General features: G+C 32.4%; 2 protein-coding genes across 4 annotated transcripts; one reads left to right on the top strand and one right to left on the bottom strand.

Annotated features, from left to right (window-relative positions):
* Positions 1-6813: 6813 nt before the first annotated feature.
* On the top strand, positions 6814-10782 carry LOC126668052 (protein FAR-RED IMPAIRED RESPONSE 1). 3 transcript variants are annotated; one of them, XM_050361267.2, is made up of 9 exons: positions 6815-7111; positions 7182-7246; positions 7547-9683; positions 9788-9844; positions 10012-10080; positions 10189-10257; positions 10331-10399; positions 10479-10526; positions 10600-10782. In XM_050361267.2, exons 2-9 carry the CDS (start codon positions 7212-7214, stop codon positions 10654-10656), a joined length of 2541 nt encoding a protein of 846 aa, XP_050217224.1. In that variant the 5' UTR covers positions 6815-7111; positions 7182-7211; the 3' UTR covers positions 10657-10782. The 3 variants fall into 3 exon arrangements, with proteins under 3 accessions (XP_055960437.1, XP_050217224.1, XP_050217225.1); XM_056104462.1 differs by lacking the exon at positions 10479-10526 and having other exon boundaries at positions 6814-7111; XM_050361268.1 differs by lacking the exon at positions 6815-7111 and having other exon boundaries at positions 7533-9683.
* A 4389-nt stretch (positions 10783-15171) lies between these two features.
* LOC126670111 (peptidyl-prolyl cis-trans isomerase CYP57) lies at positions 15172-20033 on the bottom strand. The gene is made up of 10 exons (XM_050363771.2): positions 19669-20033; positions 19301-19479; positions 19032-19133; positions 18590-18696; positions 18328-18472; positions 17804-18020; positions 16974-17010; positions 16607-16802; positions 15967-16122; positions 15172-15782 (listed from the first exon to the last, which is right to left on the bottom strand). Exons 1-10 carry the CDS (start codon positions 19886-19888, stop codon positions 15642-15644), a joined length of 1500 nt encoding a protein of 499 aa, XP_050219728.1. The 5' UTR covers positions 19889-20033; the 3' UTR covers positions 15172-15641.
* Between the last annotated feature and the right edge of the window lie 1042 nt (positions 20034-21075).

Below are 21075 nucleotides of genomic sequence, written 5' to 3'. Positions count from 1 at the left end.
CTACTCAAATGCGGATCGAACCTGTGATCTGTAATGGAAGAACCTGGCCCGTATTTGGCTAAATTAGTTGGCAGTAAAATCCAATATCTTGGCCCGGAGGAAAAAAATCTAATTTTTACAAATTTTGGTGAGAAAACAGTGAATGACAACTGGGTTTGATGCAGAAATTTGAAAATTTTATTAGATTGATGATATAGATGGAAAGAAGGGCTACAATTTTGGCAGTAAAAGGCTTAATCTTTAATTAAAAGATCTTAATATAAAATTAAATATCACTAACTAATGCGATTATGATTATTATAAATGAAAAAGACATGTTACAAGTGTGAACACGGCTTTGAAATGGTATTATAAAGATTTTGGTTTTTGGGTGGGAGTGGAGGCGGTAGGTGTGGGACGGTGACTACATTTACAACACGGTTTGGATTTTTTTATTTACGTAATGTAACGAGGGTGTAAATTGCTCGATTCGACTCGATTATCAAATCAAATCAAATTAAACTGAACCGAATTAACAGTAATTAGATTTGTATTTTTTTTATATAATTATAAGCGAATTACATATAACAGAACTATAATCTAAATAAAATAATTATCTAGTTTGGTCAGTTATTTAAGTTAATTGAAATTATTAATATTAATTATTATATTAATTTTTAATTAATATATAAATTTAGAAGATAAATTAATATCTAAGTCCTATAAAAGTTATAAAAATATTTTTGAAGTTCTAAAAAAACTACAAAAATAACATCATATATGTAATATCATTCGGTTAGTTTGATCGGTGTTATTAATTTGAAAATTTCATATAAAAACTGAACCAAATTACCTGAAAAATTTAAAATTATTAACCATAATCGAACCAAATTAACCAAAATAAAATTTTAGTTTGGGTTGATCGGTTAATACTTAAATTTTAATCCTCTTCATTTTAGATCCGAATTAGTTTTTTTAACCTATATTTTAAATTTTAAAAAACCTAAGACTACATCAAATAAGGAAGGTTTTAGATAAAGAAATTAAAATATTAAAAGAGATAATATTTTTAAAACAAGATCATGAGAAAAATATAAAATTTATTATAGTTATCCATGTAATCCTAGATTTTATCTACTATCGTGAGCCAATAATATTCTAATTTATTAGTATTAGGGCCTGTTTGGTTCAGCTGTTTCATGTGACTGTTAGCTGTTGCTGATAGCTATTAGCTGTTGGCTGGTAGCTGATAGCTGATAAACCATAAGTGTTTGGTGAAATTTAATTAGTTGTAGCTGTTTATATATAAAATGACCGTAAATGGCATAATTTTTGTTTTTAATTTATTAAATTATAAATATATTATATCATATATTATTTAATAAAAATATTAATAATTATTTTTTATAAAAAACAACATCTAGTTTAAATTTATTTAAATATTTTTTTTTATAAATTTATGATAATTTTTTAAAAAATTATTAAATTATAATTATTTTAATATAAATAAAAGAATTTTATATAATTTATTAATGATTAGAGTATTTAAAAATGATTTAAATAATTTATATATTAAAAAAATGATATATTCTAATAAGGGTAATTTTGTCTAAATAATGAAACAGCTATCAGTTGTTGGCAAAAAGCTCCAAAATGGAGCTTTTCAAACAGCAGCTGTTGGGGGTTCAAAAAACTCCAAAAAGTTTTGAAAAAATTCTCACCAAACACTTTGGTGGAGATTTTTGAAAAGGAAAAGTCAAAAGCTCCACCAAAAAGTTGAACTAAATACTCCCTTAATTAGGAAATGGCTCCCCTCAAATTTAAATTTAATTATATTTTACAATATTATTTTTATTATCGTAATTTTATATTAACTCTATTTACAATTGCGTGATAAATAGAAATTATGTAAATATTTCTTTGCCATATCAATCGATTGCCATGCTAAGCATGGAGAGCAAAAGTTTTGGGAGATTTTGAATGATTGGATTTTGTCAAAAATTAGGAATTTGATTGGTGGGCCATTTAGATTATATGGGTCCCATTGCTCTACCTAGATGCTGACATGGATTATTTTTTCAATAATAATTAATTAGAAGGAAATTTAATTATAAAAAGATGGAATTTTTTTCTTTTTCCTCTGATAGGCACTTTTGGGGACTATTGTTGCGTACGTTGGTAGATATTCATATGAATTCTCAAATATTTTGAGATGATGATGTTTTGTTGAAAAAAAAAAGGGCTAATCCTATAAAAATCCCTTCACCTTTTAACCCCCTTTCGTTTGCCCCTCACCTTTTAAAATTCCCAATTTTATCCTAATTACCACCTTTCACTTTCAATTGCACCATCGAAATATTAAATTGACCTTTTTTCATTCAAAAAATTTCGAATTAATATTTTTTATTTTTATTCATTTTCTAAATAGTACTAAATGTTAAAATTTCAACAATAAAAGCATCTTTTCTAAAAAATATTTCAAAAATTACTAATTTCACATTCACTTTTATTTAATTTTACCGTTTTAATTCCATAAAATTAATTAAATTAGATACTATTTATAATATTTGTTAAAATATAAAGTATTAATTTGAACTTTTTGCAGTAAAAATAGGTCAATTTAATATTTAAGGGTGTAATTGAAAGTGAAAGGTGAAAATTAGGGTAAAATTGGGAATTTTGAAAGGTGAGGGTGCAAATGAAAGGAAATTGAAAGGTGAGGGATTTTTCAGGGGATTAGCCATAAAAAATGGCAACTTCTATGACGGGTAAAGAAGAAAATAAAAGAAATAGGGTAAGTAGTAGAATCTTTGATGCTTTACATGGAAATAAACTAAAAAATTGAATAATTATTATAATTCTCTGAGTTTGAAATATTATTTCTTCCAATTTTATTTTATTTTAAAAAAAAATCCCTAAACTTTTAGATTTTCTAGTTGAAATCTTAAGGAATTTCAGTTAGAAAAATTAGAATACTAGAGGGAAAATAATAATTTTTTGAAAATTTGTGAAGAAAACAATAGTTAATACCTAAATTCATACGAGCAATAGTAATAATCTTTGAAAAACTGAGGCTACAAATAAAATTAACCTCTTTTTGCACCATTAATTTCTTAGGAAAATCCACAATTGATGTTAAGTTATGACGAAAATAATAACTTTATTGTCTATGATTTTTATTGTTTGCATAAGACATAGAAAATATCTTGAGACCTATCGTAGCAATCAAAGTATATGCTACCAAAATCAACAATATCCACTACTTTTGACCATAGCAATTGCCCCATCAATCCTTATGATACAATTAAAATAATATATTTAAAGCTTCCAACAGGTTTTATTTTAATGCACAGAAACAGGTTTTCATTGGCTACTTGGTTTAAAATATAAGATCAAAATAATTTGCTCAAATTAACAAAATCCTGCTTTCTATGCGGTGTGAAACCAAGAAATCTAATGCTATCAGCCGCAAAACAATAACAAAGAATAAGAAAGACCCAACGCAAACTCAGGAGAGTTTTAAAAAAGAAAAAGAGGCAAATTAATCTAACTCCCCGCATATACAATAATTTACAGTTTGATACTTCAAACTTGAAAATTCTATTTAATAGTTCAACACTTTCAGTTATATAAACAATAAGAGGCTTTTGTTAATTTTTTTACTGAAACGTTTGAAAGTGAGGTGACAAATCATTAATAAAATGAAAAGTGAGGTATCAGATCGTTTGAAAGTGAATATCAAATATTAATAAAATTTAAAAAAGCCGCTAGTTGTTAATGAAATTGAAAGTGAGTGACCATCAAATAGAATTCTCAAATAAAAAATATCAAACTATGATAAATGTATTCAAAGTAACTTGGTCGAGAAAAAATTACATCAAGTATAGCTTGAACTCAATAGGTCACCTTTTAAAAAAAATGTAATTTACCTCTTATTATTGGAGATTGATGAATATGGATAAACTGACTAGAGATTCTTTTAGTTTCAAATAGTGGATTGGTTAATGGATTTTTGAACTGCCAGAGGAGGATAAAACCCTAGCCGCTATGTCCAGTTGAAACATCTAGCTCCACCTTAATAGTATGGTCTGGAACAGTAAAAATAGGCTGCCAAAATCAGTTGTAACAGCTGCTTGCCATCAGATTGCAGCGTGAAAAGTAGCTAACCTTGAAAAGGGGGAGCTGAGATTGGTTTAGGTGGGGAAGGTAGATGGAGTTGTTCGGTGGCAGTGTCTGATGCAAGGTTAGCATTGATGCCGCTGTGCTTGAGAGCAAGCAAGAGATTGGGATGAGCATAGTGGTTCAGGATCACACTGGTCATATTGTTAAGTTAGACAAGTGAACCTGTTGAGTAATTTTTGAGCTCGTATGGTGAAGATTATGAGTATCCGTGACGCTCTCAGCTGACTCAAAAGATGGGATCACTTAGTTATAGAGTCAGACCCTGTGATTGTGCTTATTTAACAAAGTAGTTTAATAATGTTTCTAGTCGATGATTGTGCTTATTTAACAAAGTAGTTTAATAATGTTTCTTTTGTTTTTGTGAGACAATTTGCAAATTAGATGCGTATATTCCATCACAAAATACCCTTTCGACTACAAGTCATTAAGAGTAGTTCTGTCACTTTGCTAAGTATAATAACCCTCCTTTTTAACCCACCTGACGTGGCAACAAATTACTGGATGCATTAAAAGTTGTTTTTTTTAGATATACACTTTTGGAGGGGAATTGAACGAATTAAATGCTGTCACGTAAGGAGGGACAATGAAGAAGGTACAAAATGGTGGGTTAAATAGCATTTTCCTATCAGCAGTTTGGCGTCTTCTATCAACAGCTTGATGGGTTTCCAAAAAACGCATGATTTGGGGAAGTATCTCGGTGTTCCCCTTTTACATTCTCGTGTTTCCAAAGATACTTATTCGTTTATTTTTGATAAGGTTAAGAATAAACTTTCTGGCTGGAATGCTAGTTTTCTCTCTTTTGCAGGAAGGCTTACTTTGGCAAAATCTGTGTTGATGGCCATTCCCGGTTACACCATGCAGACAACATCTTTACCGAAGGGTCTTTGTGATAAAATTGACTTGTTGGTGCGGCAATTTATTTGGGGCAGCAAAGAGGGTTGCACTAAGCTCAGTCTAGTCCGTTGGGAAGAGATGTGTTCGCCGTGCAACAACGGTGGGGGTGGCATTCGTGATCTTAAAAAGCAGAATAATGCCTTTCTCATGAAAATTGGCTATTCCATTATGTCTAAACCTGAGTTGCTTTGGGTTCAAGTTGTTAGAAACAAGTATGGTTGGCATGACAATGGTTTAAATATTAAAATTTCTGGCTCCTGCTCCTTATTGTGGCGGAACTTGGGTCATCTCTGGAGCACTATTTTAGCCGGTACTCACTGGGCCCTTGGAGATGGGAGCACGATTGGTTTTTGGATGGATAATTGGCTTGCTGACTTGGGTCCTCTTCAGTTTTTAGCTTCTTCGACGTTGCAACAGTCTGATTTGAGCTTGAAGGTGTCTGATGTTGTGGCCAATGGTTGTTGGGATTGGAACTATATCTCGGGTTTGGTCCCTTATACTGCTCTGCTCCATCTTGTCGCTGTCAAAATTCCTTCTAACTCTGCTGATTCTGATCGGTCCTATTGGGGACTGTCAAGCTCGGGTCTTTTTTCTGTCAAGTCGGCTTATCAACTTCAAGATGGCACCTGCTTCTCTGATATTAATATGAACTTGAGTCTTATTTGGAAGTGGCCTGGAGCACGACGTGTGCGTGCTTTCCTTTGACTGGCTTCCAAGAATAAACTCATGACTAACGCTGAACGATCCAGACATCATCTTACTTCAGACTCCTCTTGCTGCATTTGCGGTGATCCTTTTAAGGACGGTGACCATGTCCTTAGGCAGTGTGTTGTGGCCAGGGAAGTTTGGAAAAAATTGCTCAATCCTTCTCGTGTTTTTGCCTTTTACAATTTACCTTTTCAAAATTGGTTTTTTTACTAATTTGCAGGTTCCTCATTCTGAAGATGAAGACCAGTGGAGAATAATCTTTGGTTTAACTTGTTGGTGTCTTTGGAATTATCACAATAATTTCATCTTCAATAATGATAGGCGGAGTTCTACAGATATTGCGATCAACATTCGAAGTCTTCTTAATTTCACCATTAAAGCTGATCGCTTTAATAAATTATCCAATCCTGGCATTGGACCGAAAACTGAGCATTTAGTGAGCTGGATACCCCCTTGGCCGAGCTGGATTAAGGTGAACACTGATGGTGCATTTCGAAGTTCTTCCAACGAAGTTGCGTCAGGTGGAATTGCTCGGAATACTAATGGCGATTGGCTGTTTGGCTTCAGCAGATTTATTAGGTGTTGCTCAGTCTTTCAAGCGGAACTGTTGGGGGGCTCTTAATGGGTTGGAAATCGCTTGGAATAAAGGATTTAGGAATGTCGTCTTGGAGATGGATAGCTTGCTTGCTGTTGAGGCCCTTCGAACTGATGTTATCTCAATGAATGCCAACACGAACCTACTGGCTGCAGTCAAGAACTTGCTGAAAAGGAACCGGTGCATTCATATTTATTACACCCATAGAGAAGGGAACCGGTGTGCGGATCGTATGGCTAACGCTGGCTTTTCTTTTCCGATTGGCTTAACTATTCACGACAATGTGATCAACGAAGTCATTAACTGCTTGAAGGATGATGTTATCGGTGTTTCCTTGCCTCGTATGAGTAGACGTCATTAGTCGTTTGGCCCCTTTTCTTCTTATATATAAAAAAAAAATAGCATTTTCCTATAATTAATATGCATTGTTGATTTAAAAAACAAAAAAAAGTTCCAGAAGAGGTCCATAAGGCACAGAAACACCCTGAACCTGAAACAATTCATATAAAATCAGATCCGTTAACATTATCAACGGCTGTTAACCATTTTTGTAGCCAGCAGCTCTATCTTCCCAAGAACCCTAATTGCATACCACCATTTTTTTTCCTTTTCTGTAAACAAATTTGATCGTTGTTACACAAAAGTGTAGCGTTTTGGGTTCCCCTGACCGAAAAATGCAGCGCTGGTGCACTACGGAACTGATTGAAGTAAATGATGGGATTAAAGTCGCATCATCAAATTTGCTATCTCAAGGTAATCAATTCGGTTTTTATATTTGCTTTTTTTGCTTTCAAATACATGATTCGGGATCAAAACCACGCAGATCTGAGCTGCCGGAAATCTTCAAGCGGCCATGACTAAGACAGAGCAGTTGGATGCAAGCGTGGGGTTAGTAAATTTATATGTCATTAGGGTTTCATTAAGTTCCATAATTTTATAGGCCTGCTTTAAGTGAGTTTTGATTCATTTGCTTCTAATTGATATGCATGTTTATTTCAATGTTAGTAATTGTTAATTTGTTGTTGGTTGGCCAAAGAAACATCAACTATCGAACTTCAGTTATAAATTCCTAAGCATTCTTCGATATCATACTATAAAATAATGAATCAAGATCACCTTTTGAATGCTATGCTTTGCTCAAAGTCTTATAACACCATGAACTAACGTCGAGTAGTTGATATTGAGCAGGATAAGAATGACTCAACATGTTGTTCAGAATACGGTGAACCTTCAAACCGACGTGCCTGTTGGAGATGCAGTGGGTGTAAACATGGACATTGTACCAAATGGAGATTCTAGGGTTGGTGACTTGCCCAAGAGCTCTGCTGCCATGTTTGAAGAGGAAACAGAATTTGAGCCATGTAATGGTATTGAATTTGAGTCACACGAGGCAGCATACTCATTTTATCAAGAATATGCCAAGTCCATGGGGTTCACCACTTCTATCAAAAATAGTAGACGTTCCAAGAAATCAAAAGAGTTCATAGATGCCAAATTTGCATGTTCCAGATATGGAGTTACACCCGAATCTGATGCTACTAATAGCCGCCGATCAAGTGTAAAAAAGACAGATTGCAAAGCAAGTATGCATGTGAAAAGAAGACCAGATGGCAAGTGGATAATTCATGAATTCGTTAAGGAGCATAACCATGAGCTTTTACCTGCCCTAGCATATCATTTTCGAATTCATCGCAATGTAAAATTAGCCGAAAAGAACAATATCGACATATTGCATGCTGTTAGCGAGCGAACAAGGAAGATGTATGTTGAGATGTCCAGACAGTCTAGTCGATGTCAAAATCTTTCATTTCTTCAAAGTGACGTAAATTCTCAGTTTGAGGAAGGACGAAACTTGGCTCTTGATGAAGGAGATGCCCACTTACTATTAGAGTATTTTAACCATATCAAAAAAGAGAGTCCCAACTTCTTCTATGCAATAGATTTGAATGAAGAGCAGCGTTTGAGAAATTTGTTCTGGGTTGATGCAAAAAGTAGGAACGATTATATCAGCTACAATGATGTAGTTTTATTTGATACCTTCTATGTCAAATACCATGAGAAACTTCCATATGCTCCTTTTGTAGGGGTAAACCATCACTGTCAGCCAATATTGCTTGGAGGTGCATTTGTTGCTGATGAATCTACATCGACCTTCGTTTGGATATTGAGAATGTGGCTTAGAGCAATGGGTGGGAAGGCTCCTAAAGTTATAGTCACTGATATGGACAAGACTTTGAAGTCAGCAATTGAAGAAATCCTCCCTAATGCCCGACATTGTTTTTCTCTTTGGCATATAATGGAAAAGATGCAGGACACACTTTCTCATGTAATCAAAAGGCATGATGATTTTTTGCCAGAATTTAACAGGTGTGTTTTTAAATCATTGACAGATGAAGAGTTTGATATGAGGTGGTGGACAATGGTCCCTCAGTTTGAACTTCAACATGATGAATGGATCCAGTCATTGTATGATGATCGGAAAAAGTGGGTGCCTACATATATGGGGGATACTTTTCTAGCTGGAATTTCCGTAACTCAACGTTCTGAAAGTATGAGTGCTTTCTTAGATAAATATATACATAGGAAGATGACGGTGAAAGAGTTTATGAAACAATACAGAATTATTCTACAAGATAGGTATGAGGAGGAGGCCGTAGCCGATTTTGATACTTCTCACAAGCAGCCAGCCCTAAAATCTCCGTCTCCTTGGGAGAAGCAGTTGTCAATGCTATATACGCATGCAATATTTAAGAAATTTCAAGTTGAGGTTTTGGGTGTTGTTGGCTGCCATCCCAAAAAGGAAAGTGAAGATGGTACAAACGTGATCTTTCGTGTTCAAGACTGTGAAAAGAATGAATACTTTTTGGTGACGTGGGACCAGATAAAGTCAGTAGTGTGTTGTTTATGCCGATTATTTGAATACAAAGGTTATCTTTGCAGGCATGCATTGATTGTTCTCCAAATCTGTGGTCTTTCGAGCATCCCAAGTCATTATATTATGAAGAGATGGACGAAAGATATAAAGAGCAGGCAGCCAATGGCTGAAGGAACAGAAAGGGTACTTTCTAGGGTGCAGCGATACAATGTTTTATGCAAACTAGCCATTGAAATGAGTGAAGAAGGATCATCATGTGAAGCGAGTTACAATATTGCTTTTCGAACACTAGTAGAAGTACTAAAAAATTGTGTGAATGTGAATAATAGTAACAACAGTGCAGCAGAATCTGGTGGTTTATCCTTGGCTCATGGGGAAGCAGAAGACGAAAATCAAGGATTTATTGCTTCTAAATCAAGTAAGAAGAAGAATCCAATCAGGAAAAGGAAGGTTAGTTCTAGAAAAGAGTTGGACAGTTGACCTGCCTTTTTTGTTTGAGATTTTCTGCTAATACTGTTTGTCATTGAAAATGTGCACTTTGTCCTATTTATCAGGTGCAATCTGATCCGGAACTCATGCTTGTAGAGCCACAAGAAAGCCTGCAGCAAATGGTTTGTCCTAATTGTAATCTTAGTGTTATAATAGTTTGTGATTTGGATCATTCATTAATTATTTATAGCTTATTCTTTGCTCTGCCTGAAAAGACCTATCATTTTTCTGTTTAGGACAGATGATTTGATTTGTATAGCGCTGTTGAAACCATTTATACTACCTGCAGGAAAATCTAGGAACAGATGGGATTACCAATGATGGTTATTATGGTGCACAACATAATGTGCAAGGACTGGTAAATACAACCGACTATCTGTATAAGTTTTACATGAAGATAAACTCGAAGATAGATTAAAAATTCCGTTTTGAATTGCTAACTTTTTTAAGCTCCTGGAATATGCAGGTACAATTGAACTTAATGGAGCCACCTCATGATGGTTACTATGTCAATCAACAGAGCATGCAAGGGCTGGTAAGTTGTGCGTTAGCCGTTAGATGTTATAAATAAAAGAAGCACTTTTACTAATGTCTGCAGTTTTATGCAGGGACAATTGAATTCGATAGCTCCAGGCCAGGATAGCTTCTTCGAGACCCAGCAAAGCATAAATACACTGGTACGGTATTTATTATTTTGTGACAGAAATGGAAGTTTTGTAATGAGATGTCGTCCCTGATATGTACTAATTTACTCAGGGCCAATTTGATTTTCGACCTCCAACTACTTACACTTATAGCTTGCAGGTGAGCTTCGAGTATATGCCATGTTTTGTACTTGTCCTTGATCACAATATTAATTTTATCTTTCTGATTTTAGGATGACTCTGATTTGAGATCTTCGCACTTGCATGGAAATGCCCCAAGACATGGCTAATGCTTGTCATCTAACTAACTTCAGTTTGTAGCTAACAGTAAAAGTTTATCTTCTGGAAGTGAATATAAAGAAATTCAGACGAGACGTAAGATTTTATTTGTATTGCATATCGGATATTCCATCTCATGTCGTCTTTTGCATGTACTCGTAGTAACCTTATATTCTTCGATTTAATATTTGGATAACAACTTCTCAGATAAGGTTTGGTCGGCTCAACCACAAAATAGGAAACCAGTTCCCTAGCCGGGCCGGGTTGTCCTTAGAACTTCCTTTTTAACAAACCTGCTCAAATTTTGTTGGCCCATCAGGATATCCGTTTGCTCCACACAATTGGTCCGAATTTGTCGAGATTGATGAGTTTTTTTCGTTATTTTATTTAACTTAATTTCTTTTTACTTTAGATCTAGTTATTTACTCTTTTGAAATTTAAAGACCGAACAACATAGCTCATAAGATGTATACTTCTTATTTATTTGATCAAATATTCAATTAAATAGAGGTTTTTATTGTTCTTTATAAATAGTGTCTGGAGCCTTAGACTAAAGTCTATTGACAATTTTTTTTTAATAATATGGTATAACTAGCATTTGTATGCGTTGAGCAATTTTCATTAAAAAAAATAGTGTTATTAATTTTATTTTCCGTTAAAGAAATTATGATATTAGAGGAAAAATAATAATTTTTTGAAATTTATGACGAAAACATTAAACTGAGGCTACGAAAAAGTGGTGTTTGATATAATCTAAAATTAAATGTCGCAAATTAAATATTGAATTTAAGCGATCAACATAAAAATTATTGAAACTTTTAAATATTAAATTTTAAGAATCCGTTTGATATCTTAAATATTGAAAAATATAAATATTTTCATTAAACATGTTTTAATGATAAAAATTTTAATTTTTAGTCCTTAAAATTTATACAATTAAAATAATTACTAATAATTATGATAATATTTTAATTAAACTATTGTATCTTTTATTTTTTTATTTTTTTTATCAAAGGTAGAATTACACTAGGTTAAATGTTAGCGGAGTTAGCGAGGGTTAGAGGAATTATTCACTTTTTAAACAACCCACTAGCTGCTAGAGGGAGGGTCGAACCCCTGCCCTCTGGAGATAGATAGTGAGAATAGCCCACTGAGCTACACCTCACCTGTAATATATCAATGTAAATATATATAAGGGTAAAATATTCATTAATATAAATAAAAGATATAAAGATCAAAATAGAGTTTATGAATAATAATGAAAGGTTATTCGATTATTAATGAAAGGTTATTCGATTGTCAAAAAAAGAATAATAATTTTGTTATTAAATTAAAATAATAAAGAAATTAGTAATTTAATATTTTCAAATAAAAAATTTAATTCAATATTTTGAATGATTATAAACTAAACTGAATAAATAAAGTTGAGCATAATAAAATATCATATAGTACTACTTAATGAAATAATATTGACAATTTTAATTTAAACGAGTTAAATTATCAAACATCATCTAATAATCCAAAATCAAACACTATAAAAAGCAAGGATCCTTCTTTCACGATGAGTTTTATCCTGCAAATTCCAAAAAATTATTCTTAATCTGGTTGAAAAGAATAAGAAAACAAAATTATATTGATAATACCAAAGGTTCAATTATTCCATTCTATCCATGTGATACAATTGTCAGCTACAATATGACAATTCATATTATAATTAGCTAAATTTAATTTTTATTTAATTCAATTCCAATCTAGAGTCCATTTTACTTATAAATAGATAAATTAAATAATTTATTTGACATAAACATAAAAAAATAAAATGACTACATATTATGGTGTAAATTCTAAATAGACTAATATTAACCCTATTAATTAATTATTAGTTAATTATTCATATTGAAGTGGATCGCCTGGTGTTCATGGTGATATGCAAAGCAGTTGAATTCTACAGGGATAATCACCAAGGATTTGTTTATACAGGGAATGATGTGTATCGTAACCTACGTTTCTTTTGTAAATTTGGTTAACTCCTTTGCCTTTTTAAGGTTTTTGCCAATCACGGCTTTGTGATTGTGCTAATATATCCATCATTTACCTAAAAAAAAATTATTAGTTAATTAATGCTTTAATTTATTACACGAAGAAAAAATTATGAAGGATAAATTTGAAAGATGATACTTAAAAACATCTTAAAACTCTAAATGGATAAATCTATACTTCTATACTATATATAAAAGCACGGATGGGGGGGAGGACAGACAAATTTACTGAATAATCATTTTCAGTTTACTACTAAATAAAGGTTTTATAGTCATTAACTAATTAGTTATTTAATTAATCACTATTGTAATTAAAATCCTAATTAGAATAGGTAGCTAAATTATCTCCAATTTAGTTTTTAGTATGTAAAAATAACTAAACTGTCTCCAAATTAGTAGGAATACCTATCTTTTAATTTGATTCAACTACAAAATTAAAATATTGTATTTGGTCAATATAATATTATTTAAATTTCTATCTTATTATTTTTAAAAATATTATTAATAAAATTAAATTAATTATTTAATTATGGTTATTTTAAAACCTAAAAAAGAATAAATTTAGTATGGAAAAAAATTAATAACCGAATATATTATATTTACTTATACAAAAAGTATTAACTAATTTAATATTAATTATAAATAAAAAATTGATATAATTATAATAAATTTACTAATATGTTCATTGACGAGTTACGTTACGAGCCACGTGCAGAGCACGTAATGCGAAACTAGTAATTATAAATAAATACAAGATGAATAAGTAAAACAAACAAAGGGGAGTATAAAAAATCTGTTATTCTACCATTAATTTCTTAGGAAATATCTAAATTGATATATTGCGATCACAAAATGATAATTAGTGGATTTTATTGTTTGCATTTGGCGTAGAAATATCTTGAGACCTGTCGTCGCAATCAAAGTATATGCTACCAAATTCAACAATATCCACTGCTTTGGACCAATACACACTAGCAATTGCCCCATCAATCCTAAAGTTCATATGATAGGATAAATAAAAATACTACATTTAAAGCTTCCAACAAATTTTATTTTAATGCACACAAACAGGTTTTCATTGACTACTGTGTTTAAAATACAAAGGTCAAAATAATTTGTTCAAATTAACAAAAGCTTTAAATTCTGGTTTCTATGCAGTGTGAAACCAAGGAAAGGAAATTCCGCAAAACAAAAACAAACAATAAGACCCAACGCAAAGTCAAGAGAGTTTTAAAAAAGAAAAGGAATAAATTGCTCCTACTCTCCCATATGGAGTATTAACAGTTTGATACTCTAAATTTGAAAACCCTATTTAATAGTCCCATTTTCGGTTATGTAAATGATTAGAGGCTTTTAATTAATTTTTTTATACCGAATCGTTAATGGAATTGAAATGAAGTACCGAAACATTTGAAAGTAAGGTGTCAAATCATTAATAAAATTGAAGGTGACCTGTCATATTTTTGAAATGAGTAACAAAATATTACTAAAATTAAAAGAAACCCACTAGTAATTTATGGAATTGAAAATGAGTAACCATCAAGTAGAATTTTCAAATAAAAAATATCAAGTAATTTGCTCAAGAAAAAATTACATCATAATATCTAAACTTTTTTATATCTACCATTTCAATATTTGAATTTTTATCAATTTATAATTAATATTTTAACTTTTAAACATATACCAAACAAGTACTTTTACCCGTTTTTCGGGTACAAATGTACTAAAAAGACAATTAAATCTCATTTAACCCATAGCAAGCAAAATGACAGTTGCATAGCATGTGTAATAATAATTGTGTATATATTAAGTTAGAATAGCACTATCATTACATTTAAGGCCTAATGCTTAAAAAATTTAAACATTTTGGAATTTGGGCAATTCTAAGCAAGCCTTAAAAAAATGCAGATTTAGCATGTTTTACATGTTAGCTTCCAATAGTCATTTTTCAAAATCAACTGAAAATAACGTGAACTTTTGCTGCTTGAAGAGGCTTAAAAGTGGCCAAAACTCGATCGATTTTGGGAAATGGCTATAACCGAAAGCTAAAAATAAAAATAGCAAAAATTTGCATTTTTGAAAAAATTGGTTAGAAATAACAACACACCAAAAAGTTATTTTTTTTGAGTTATTAAGTCTAAATCAAAAGTTTTTTTTTATTAGGTGATCAAAAAATGACTAAAAAACACTCATTTGATACACTTTTATAAGTTGAAGTACTAATTTTAAAAGCAATAAAAGTTTAGATACGAAAACAACATATTATGAAAAGTTCACACATGTATATTTTTTTTTCCTTCTAAAAATAGAAATAGTCAACAAAGATATTGTTGATTCTACACGTAATTTTGCAACTTAAACAAATACATGAATGAAGAGTCTAAACTAGAAAGACTTCTAATTCATGTTCCCACCATTTGTACAGAGAACTGTCTCATATTTCTCCTAGGTCAAGTAGAGGATACAAAATATTTGAAATTTCTAAAATTAAAAGAAGTTGGGTTGGCAACCATCCACATTCATTTTCAAATTGCAATTGTTCAGGCACGCAAGTTGACTTGTACACCCGAATTAATAATGGCATACTTAGTTAAAGTATTTACAATGAATAGTACATTTCTAACAAATTAATTAGATAGGTATAAGTTTAGGAAAAAGAGCAGCGTAAGAGAGAATAATACCAAGAGACGGGAATTCGCATCTGCAGAGTAACTTTGTTTGCTGACAAATGTGCTCTTGTGGATCAAATAGGCTCCAAGCATTGGATCGTATTGCCGGTCAAAATTGCACCTTCAGCTTCCCCGGTTTCTTGGAAGTTTGGTCTGTATCATTAAGTAAATTCTCAACAATTTGAACACTCAAACTACATAACAAAGACAAAAGTGACAGATGGCCCAATATTTGTATCAACAGGCATGAGATGATGAGAGAATTCTATGTAAGCAGTGGAGATGGGACTAAGTAAGAGATCCGCCAGCCCATTCCCGTTCCCGCCTCTTTTGCTTGGCCAGCATCCGGTTGAATTTCTCTTTCCCCTTTTCCAAAAGAGGGTCATGCACTACATAGTCATTTGGGTCATCTTTGCGAGACATACCATCCTGCCATGATTCAATAACCATGAAATCAGAACAATTTTCGATACAATTAAATTAAATTTAAATCAAGTCCAATTACTTAATTTTCAGTAGCAGCTTCATGAATTACGTAAACTAACAAAACACATCTAGTTTCGGATAAATGAAAAAATCTATGTTTCACATGGTAAACAGAAACAGAGCTTACCTTTCCAGTTTCAGGTGTAAAAGTTAGGCGCACAGAAGCCCAGTCAGATAAATCCTCCTTGTAAGTACCCCCAGACTCACTGCTCAGAGCATCAGCCTTCGTAGTAGTAACCTTGGTAGAAATAACCTTCTTAAAGTTTTGAATTTTTGCTAAAACCTAGTGACCAAGAAACCAAAATTAAAAAAAAATGTCATAAGTACCTATTATAGTGTACATAAAAGCTGCAGTAAAACAAACAGAAGATTCAGAGACCTGTAGCATATAGAGTACAATCAAAAAGATATATTCATCCATAGCCATGCTATTTCATCTGTGTCTTTGTCAATACTTAATAAACTAAGAAATGTTCTAGTTAAGAGGATAAGGATATTTGCCAAATTTGGAAAGTTTACAATTCATGAACAGTATGGGGAATTGTCTTAAATTTCAACTGTCTCTTACTTTCATTAATTCTCTCAGCAGACAGGTTAAGCATTCACCTTTGCATTTAGCAAACTAAACCTAAACTTAAAAATAAATATATCCCTAAACTGGATAAGACAGGAAACCACAGGTTAGACAGAAGATGATATGGAGTTGAGAAACAGCAATTCTAGATCTTTCTAAAATTTAGAAGGTTATAAACCACAATCACATATACCTCATCTTCACGTCCTTGAAGTCTGCGCTTCTTCTGTTTTTTCAATAGTCTTCCTCGCTCAGCGTCATTAAATAACTGCAAGTCTACATCTGCATTAGCCATGCGTTCAGCTCTGACCTCAGATCCTATTCCCCTTTTCTTCAGTGACAACTTGTCCACCCTTGGCTGGTCATCGTCGCCACTTTCTGCAATGGACCTGGACAGCATAAAGTGGTTAACTACAGAATTTAGTTTGGTAGGATAATCTAAATCTTATGCTCAAACTGCCTGCCCAAGAGATAATTTAATAACCCAGGTCGGTATTTCACTTCAGAAAGCAAATTCCACCCTGAAAAGAAAAAGATCATATAACATGTGCAGATCTTACCCTGGTTCAGAAATTTGTCGATCTTTAGGTTTGCTTCCTGCACGCACAATATTCGAATAAACAGAAATACATTAATAACTAATTAATGGAATCGTGATTAATAGTAGTTATTAAAATGACATAGCATATGAAATAGAGAGATAAGATTGAGACCAATGCCAATTGGCCAACAAATTTATGATTTTAATATCAAAAATAGTCATTAATCAATGTCCAAGCCCTCATTTTTTAAGAAGGGAATGATGTATATGATGGGATATAGATCTACTCTGGATTGCAACAAGAAACAAACAGCCATACCACTTTCATGATCTACAATAAAAAGAACTACAGAATTGGAATCTGTGAAATGAAAAGTTTCCAAGGATCATAACTGATAACCTTCGAACTAAACAACAGCCTTTGTCCAGCAACTAAAATAATATCTTTTTAATTACTCATTTCATGAATATCAAGTATACATGTTACAGGGCGTCATCCAAATCTAGAATTTCTAATACGTGGCAATCAGGCATTCTCGTGTTATCTCAAGGAAGAAATCACTTAACTCTCACAAAGAGGAATCACTTTCAAGAAAATCCATCAATTTATCAGGACTACAATATTCACTAAAAATGATCTCTCACTCTCAGCTGCCCAAGTATTGTTCAATTATATTTTTAAAAGAAAAATTCAAAATCTATCGAGCTAAACAAACATAGCAAGTGTCATGCCAGTTCGACATTATCAAATATCAATAGAACAAAAGTTCATATCAGAAAAAGAGAGGTCTCACTCAGCAATAGAAGAAGAGGAATTGAGAGAATAGATTATATAGCTAAACACAGTACCATTTTTATGTTGCTTAGATGAAGTATTTCCATGCTCTATTTTTTTATTGATTATTTTTCGCCGCATTCGTGCATCAAAGTTGGCCTCATCATCGTCATCATCGTCACTAATAGAAAATCCAGCATTTGAATTTTTCTGCATAACATCCTTCTTTGAGCCTAATGCTTCTCTCACAGACAATTGCAGATCCCTTTTTGCTTTAGCTTCAGATGAATCCTGCATTGAATAAGTAGTCTTAAGGACATTTCCTGTAGTTCATAAATGCAATTCAAATGAAAAAAAAAACTAGCATTTGGGTGATGCATTATGCCAGCAAACATCTATTTATATATCAATCTTAAAATAAAATAACAAATTAATAAAAATGTATTGACAAAGCAAAAAAGTAAGCTCCCACTCTTGATTTATATTTTTTCATAAGTCCTTTAACCATAAAAACGTAAGATGCTTAACAATGTCAATCTGATAGTTGGACGGCATACTATATAAACATTAAAAATTCACATCGAAATTGATTCATTACCAATTCTGTACTTAAATGATCTTCGTTCTTCAAGAGACGAGGATCATCCAACACATCATGACTACTCTTAATTTTTTGTTTTACAATTGCTAATTCCTTCTCCTCTTCTTCAGCTTCTTCTCCAAATGAAAGCAAGTTCAATTTTCTGGTATATGCAGATTAATAAAACATCTTAAACAATAAATCTGAAGCAAAATAAATATTTCCATTTTTTAAACTGTGTCATTCAGTCGGTGCATGATTGCACGGTGGGGGAACTTACTTCACAGCTTTCTTCTTTGAATCTTTATTTGCAATATCTGTCGCATATTGGCTCAGAGGCTTGGAAGTGACTCTGGGAACAATATCTTCAAAAGGATTCCATAGTACCTAAGATACAGATTTCAACTGATGAATGCAGGCAATAAGCTCCCTAATATTTTAGTGAATATAGTATCACCAAGATAAATTATAATAATTTCCGTTGATGCAAGAAATCCAAAAAAGTAACAAATGCATGAAAATCCAAGGTAAACAAACAGTGCAGCTCTCTGGTCAATATGCTATAAATGCATGTCCCGGTCAAAAACATTGAAGAAAAATATGCATTTGCAGGATCAATTATTTCAACTTCTTAAGACATCAAAGCTTCAACCGCCTCAAATTTAATATGCACTCGCGGCCAAGAAAAGATGTACACTTCCAGAGCAAACAGAAATTCATACCTCAACTGACTTGATTTTTGGTGGCGGATCCAATGGCCAATCATTCTTATCAGTTTCAAGGTCTCCGAGAGCCAAAAGATTATATATTGAATCTCCAGTCACCTGGAATTTAAATCGAATTCAATTAATACTCTAAACATAGTCTTCGGGAAGTCCAAAAATAGAAGAATTCATTGAATTGAACTCCACGTACTATAACTTCAGTTCTTTCTATTTGAAAAAAAAAATCTGCAGAAAGAAGAATTTGAAAATTAAAGTACCGCCATTACCTTCCCGAAAATAGTACTCTTCTTATCGAGCCAATCACACTTATCTAAGGACATAAAGAATTGGCTCCCATTCGAATGTGGAGTACCAGCATTTGCACACGCAACAATTCCTCTATGATTGAACCGTAGACGCGAATGGAACTCATCAGCAAACACACTTCCATATATACTCTCACCACCTAAACATATAAAATCACAATCCCCAAACTGTAAACAAGTGTTGCATATAAATTGTATAATTTAAACTACTTTACTGGCAATCAACTAAATTACACATCAAATACAAACTTAAACTAAAATAAAACCCTAAGAAACCCTAACTTGCCAAAACTAACAATAGCAATAAAAAGATGATTAAATTCAATTACCGGTGCCGGTGCCGGTGGGATCACCGGTTTGAACAAGAAAACCTTTGATAATACGGTGGAAGATGGTGTTATCGTAGTAGCCTTCAAGGCATAGCTGAACGAAATTACGTACGGCTTTTGGCGCCTCTTTTGGCCACAGCTCGATGTCTATTGGACCGTGCGTCGTGTTTAGTACTACTTTGCCCTTCGTCGGCGGCTCCAATACGTATATCGTCGACATTGTTTGTTGATTTTGCTATGCTATCACTGTTACATGTGCACACAATCTGGTTGTAATATTGTATCAGTAAAAAGCTTTGTTGATGATGACGGCGCAAAACGCTGCCGTTTGAATATGCTTCTGCTTATAGCTGGGAAATGAAATGTATTGGGCTGAATACATGGTTTGACCCCTGAACTTGTACCCTTTTACCCATCTAACTCCTAAACATAACGTCTTCTCTATCGAACCTCTGAACTTGTCAAATAATCCGATTTGACCCCTGTTTGATAAAAACATTAATATTGAACCCCTCCGTACACAATTTCTTCTAGAATGTTTCAAGTGACAGGTGGCACGGAGGGGTTCAATATTTACGTATTTATCAAGTTTAGGGGTTAAATCGGATTATTTAACAAGTTCAGAGGTTCGATAGCTGAAACGTTAAGTTTATAGGTTAGATGGGTAAAAGGGTAGAATTTCAGGGGTCAAACTATGTATTAAGCCAAATGTATTGGTTATTGGACCATCATTTTTCTAAAGAAACAGTAAACATACTAAATATTTAATGTTTTATAAATTCAATGTATTCATTAAATTATTTTGATAAATATACAAAATGAGTGTTACTTAAATTTATGAAAAACTTAAACATCTTTTTTTTTCTTTCATCTTCTTTATTTTTTCATATAATTTGTAATTTGACAATTGCATATTATTTTATTAACAAAAATAGCTTGCTTTTTGTAGCTTTAATTTTATTTTAAAAATGATTTTGTCTTCTTTTTATAAGTTACTAGTATTTTATATGCTTTTTATTTTTCATATTTTGTGTTTGATGTTAGCTTTTTTTATCATTTATTTTCATCTGTCGGGTAATTAGTGTACTAACATTTGGCAGTTATCAAGTGGCAATGGCATATGCTACGCATGAAAGGAAAAAAATTAATGGTGAATTGTGCAAAGTTTTATATGTTAAAACATCAAAATTTATATTAGCTTAAGATCATAACAGTTGTAATTGTTAGTTCCGAGAAATTTTTGATGACTTGATTTAAATAAAACGCCTATGTTACAATACAAACACCTATATTACATATCACCTTACAGACTTAGAAAAATACTGCATTGAAGCAAAATTAACTTTCTGATCCATCAAAACTCCACAACAGACTAGCCTAAATCATCACAAAAGTTGCTAAAACAAT

Source organism: Mercurialis annua, linkage group LG2 (assembly GCF_937616625.2).
Source record: "Mercurialis annua linkage group LG2, ddMerAnnu1.2, whole genome shotgun sequence".
In the NCBI taxonomy this organism is placed as follows: domain Eukaryota; kingdom Viridiplantae; phylum Streptophyta; class Magnoliopsida; order Malpighiales; family Euphorbiaceae; genus Mercurialis; species Mercurialis annua.
This window is presented reverse-complemented; position numbering and strand designations above follow the sequence as displayed.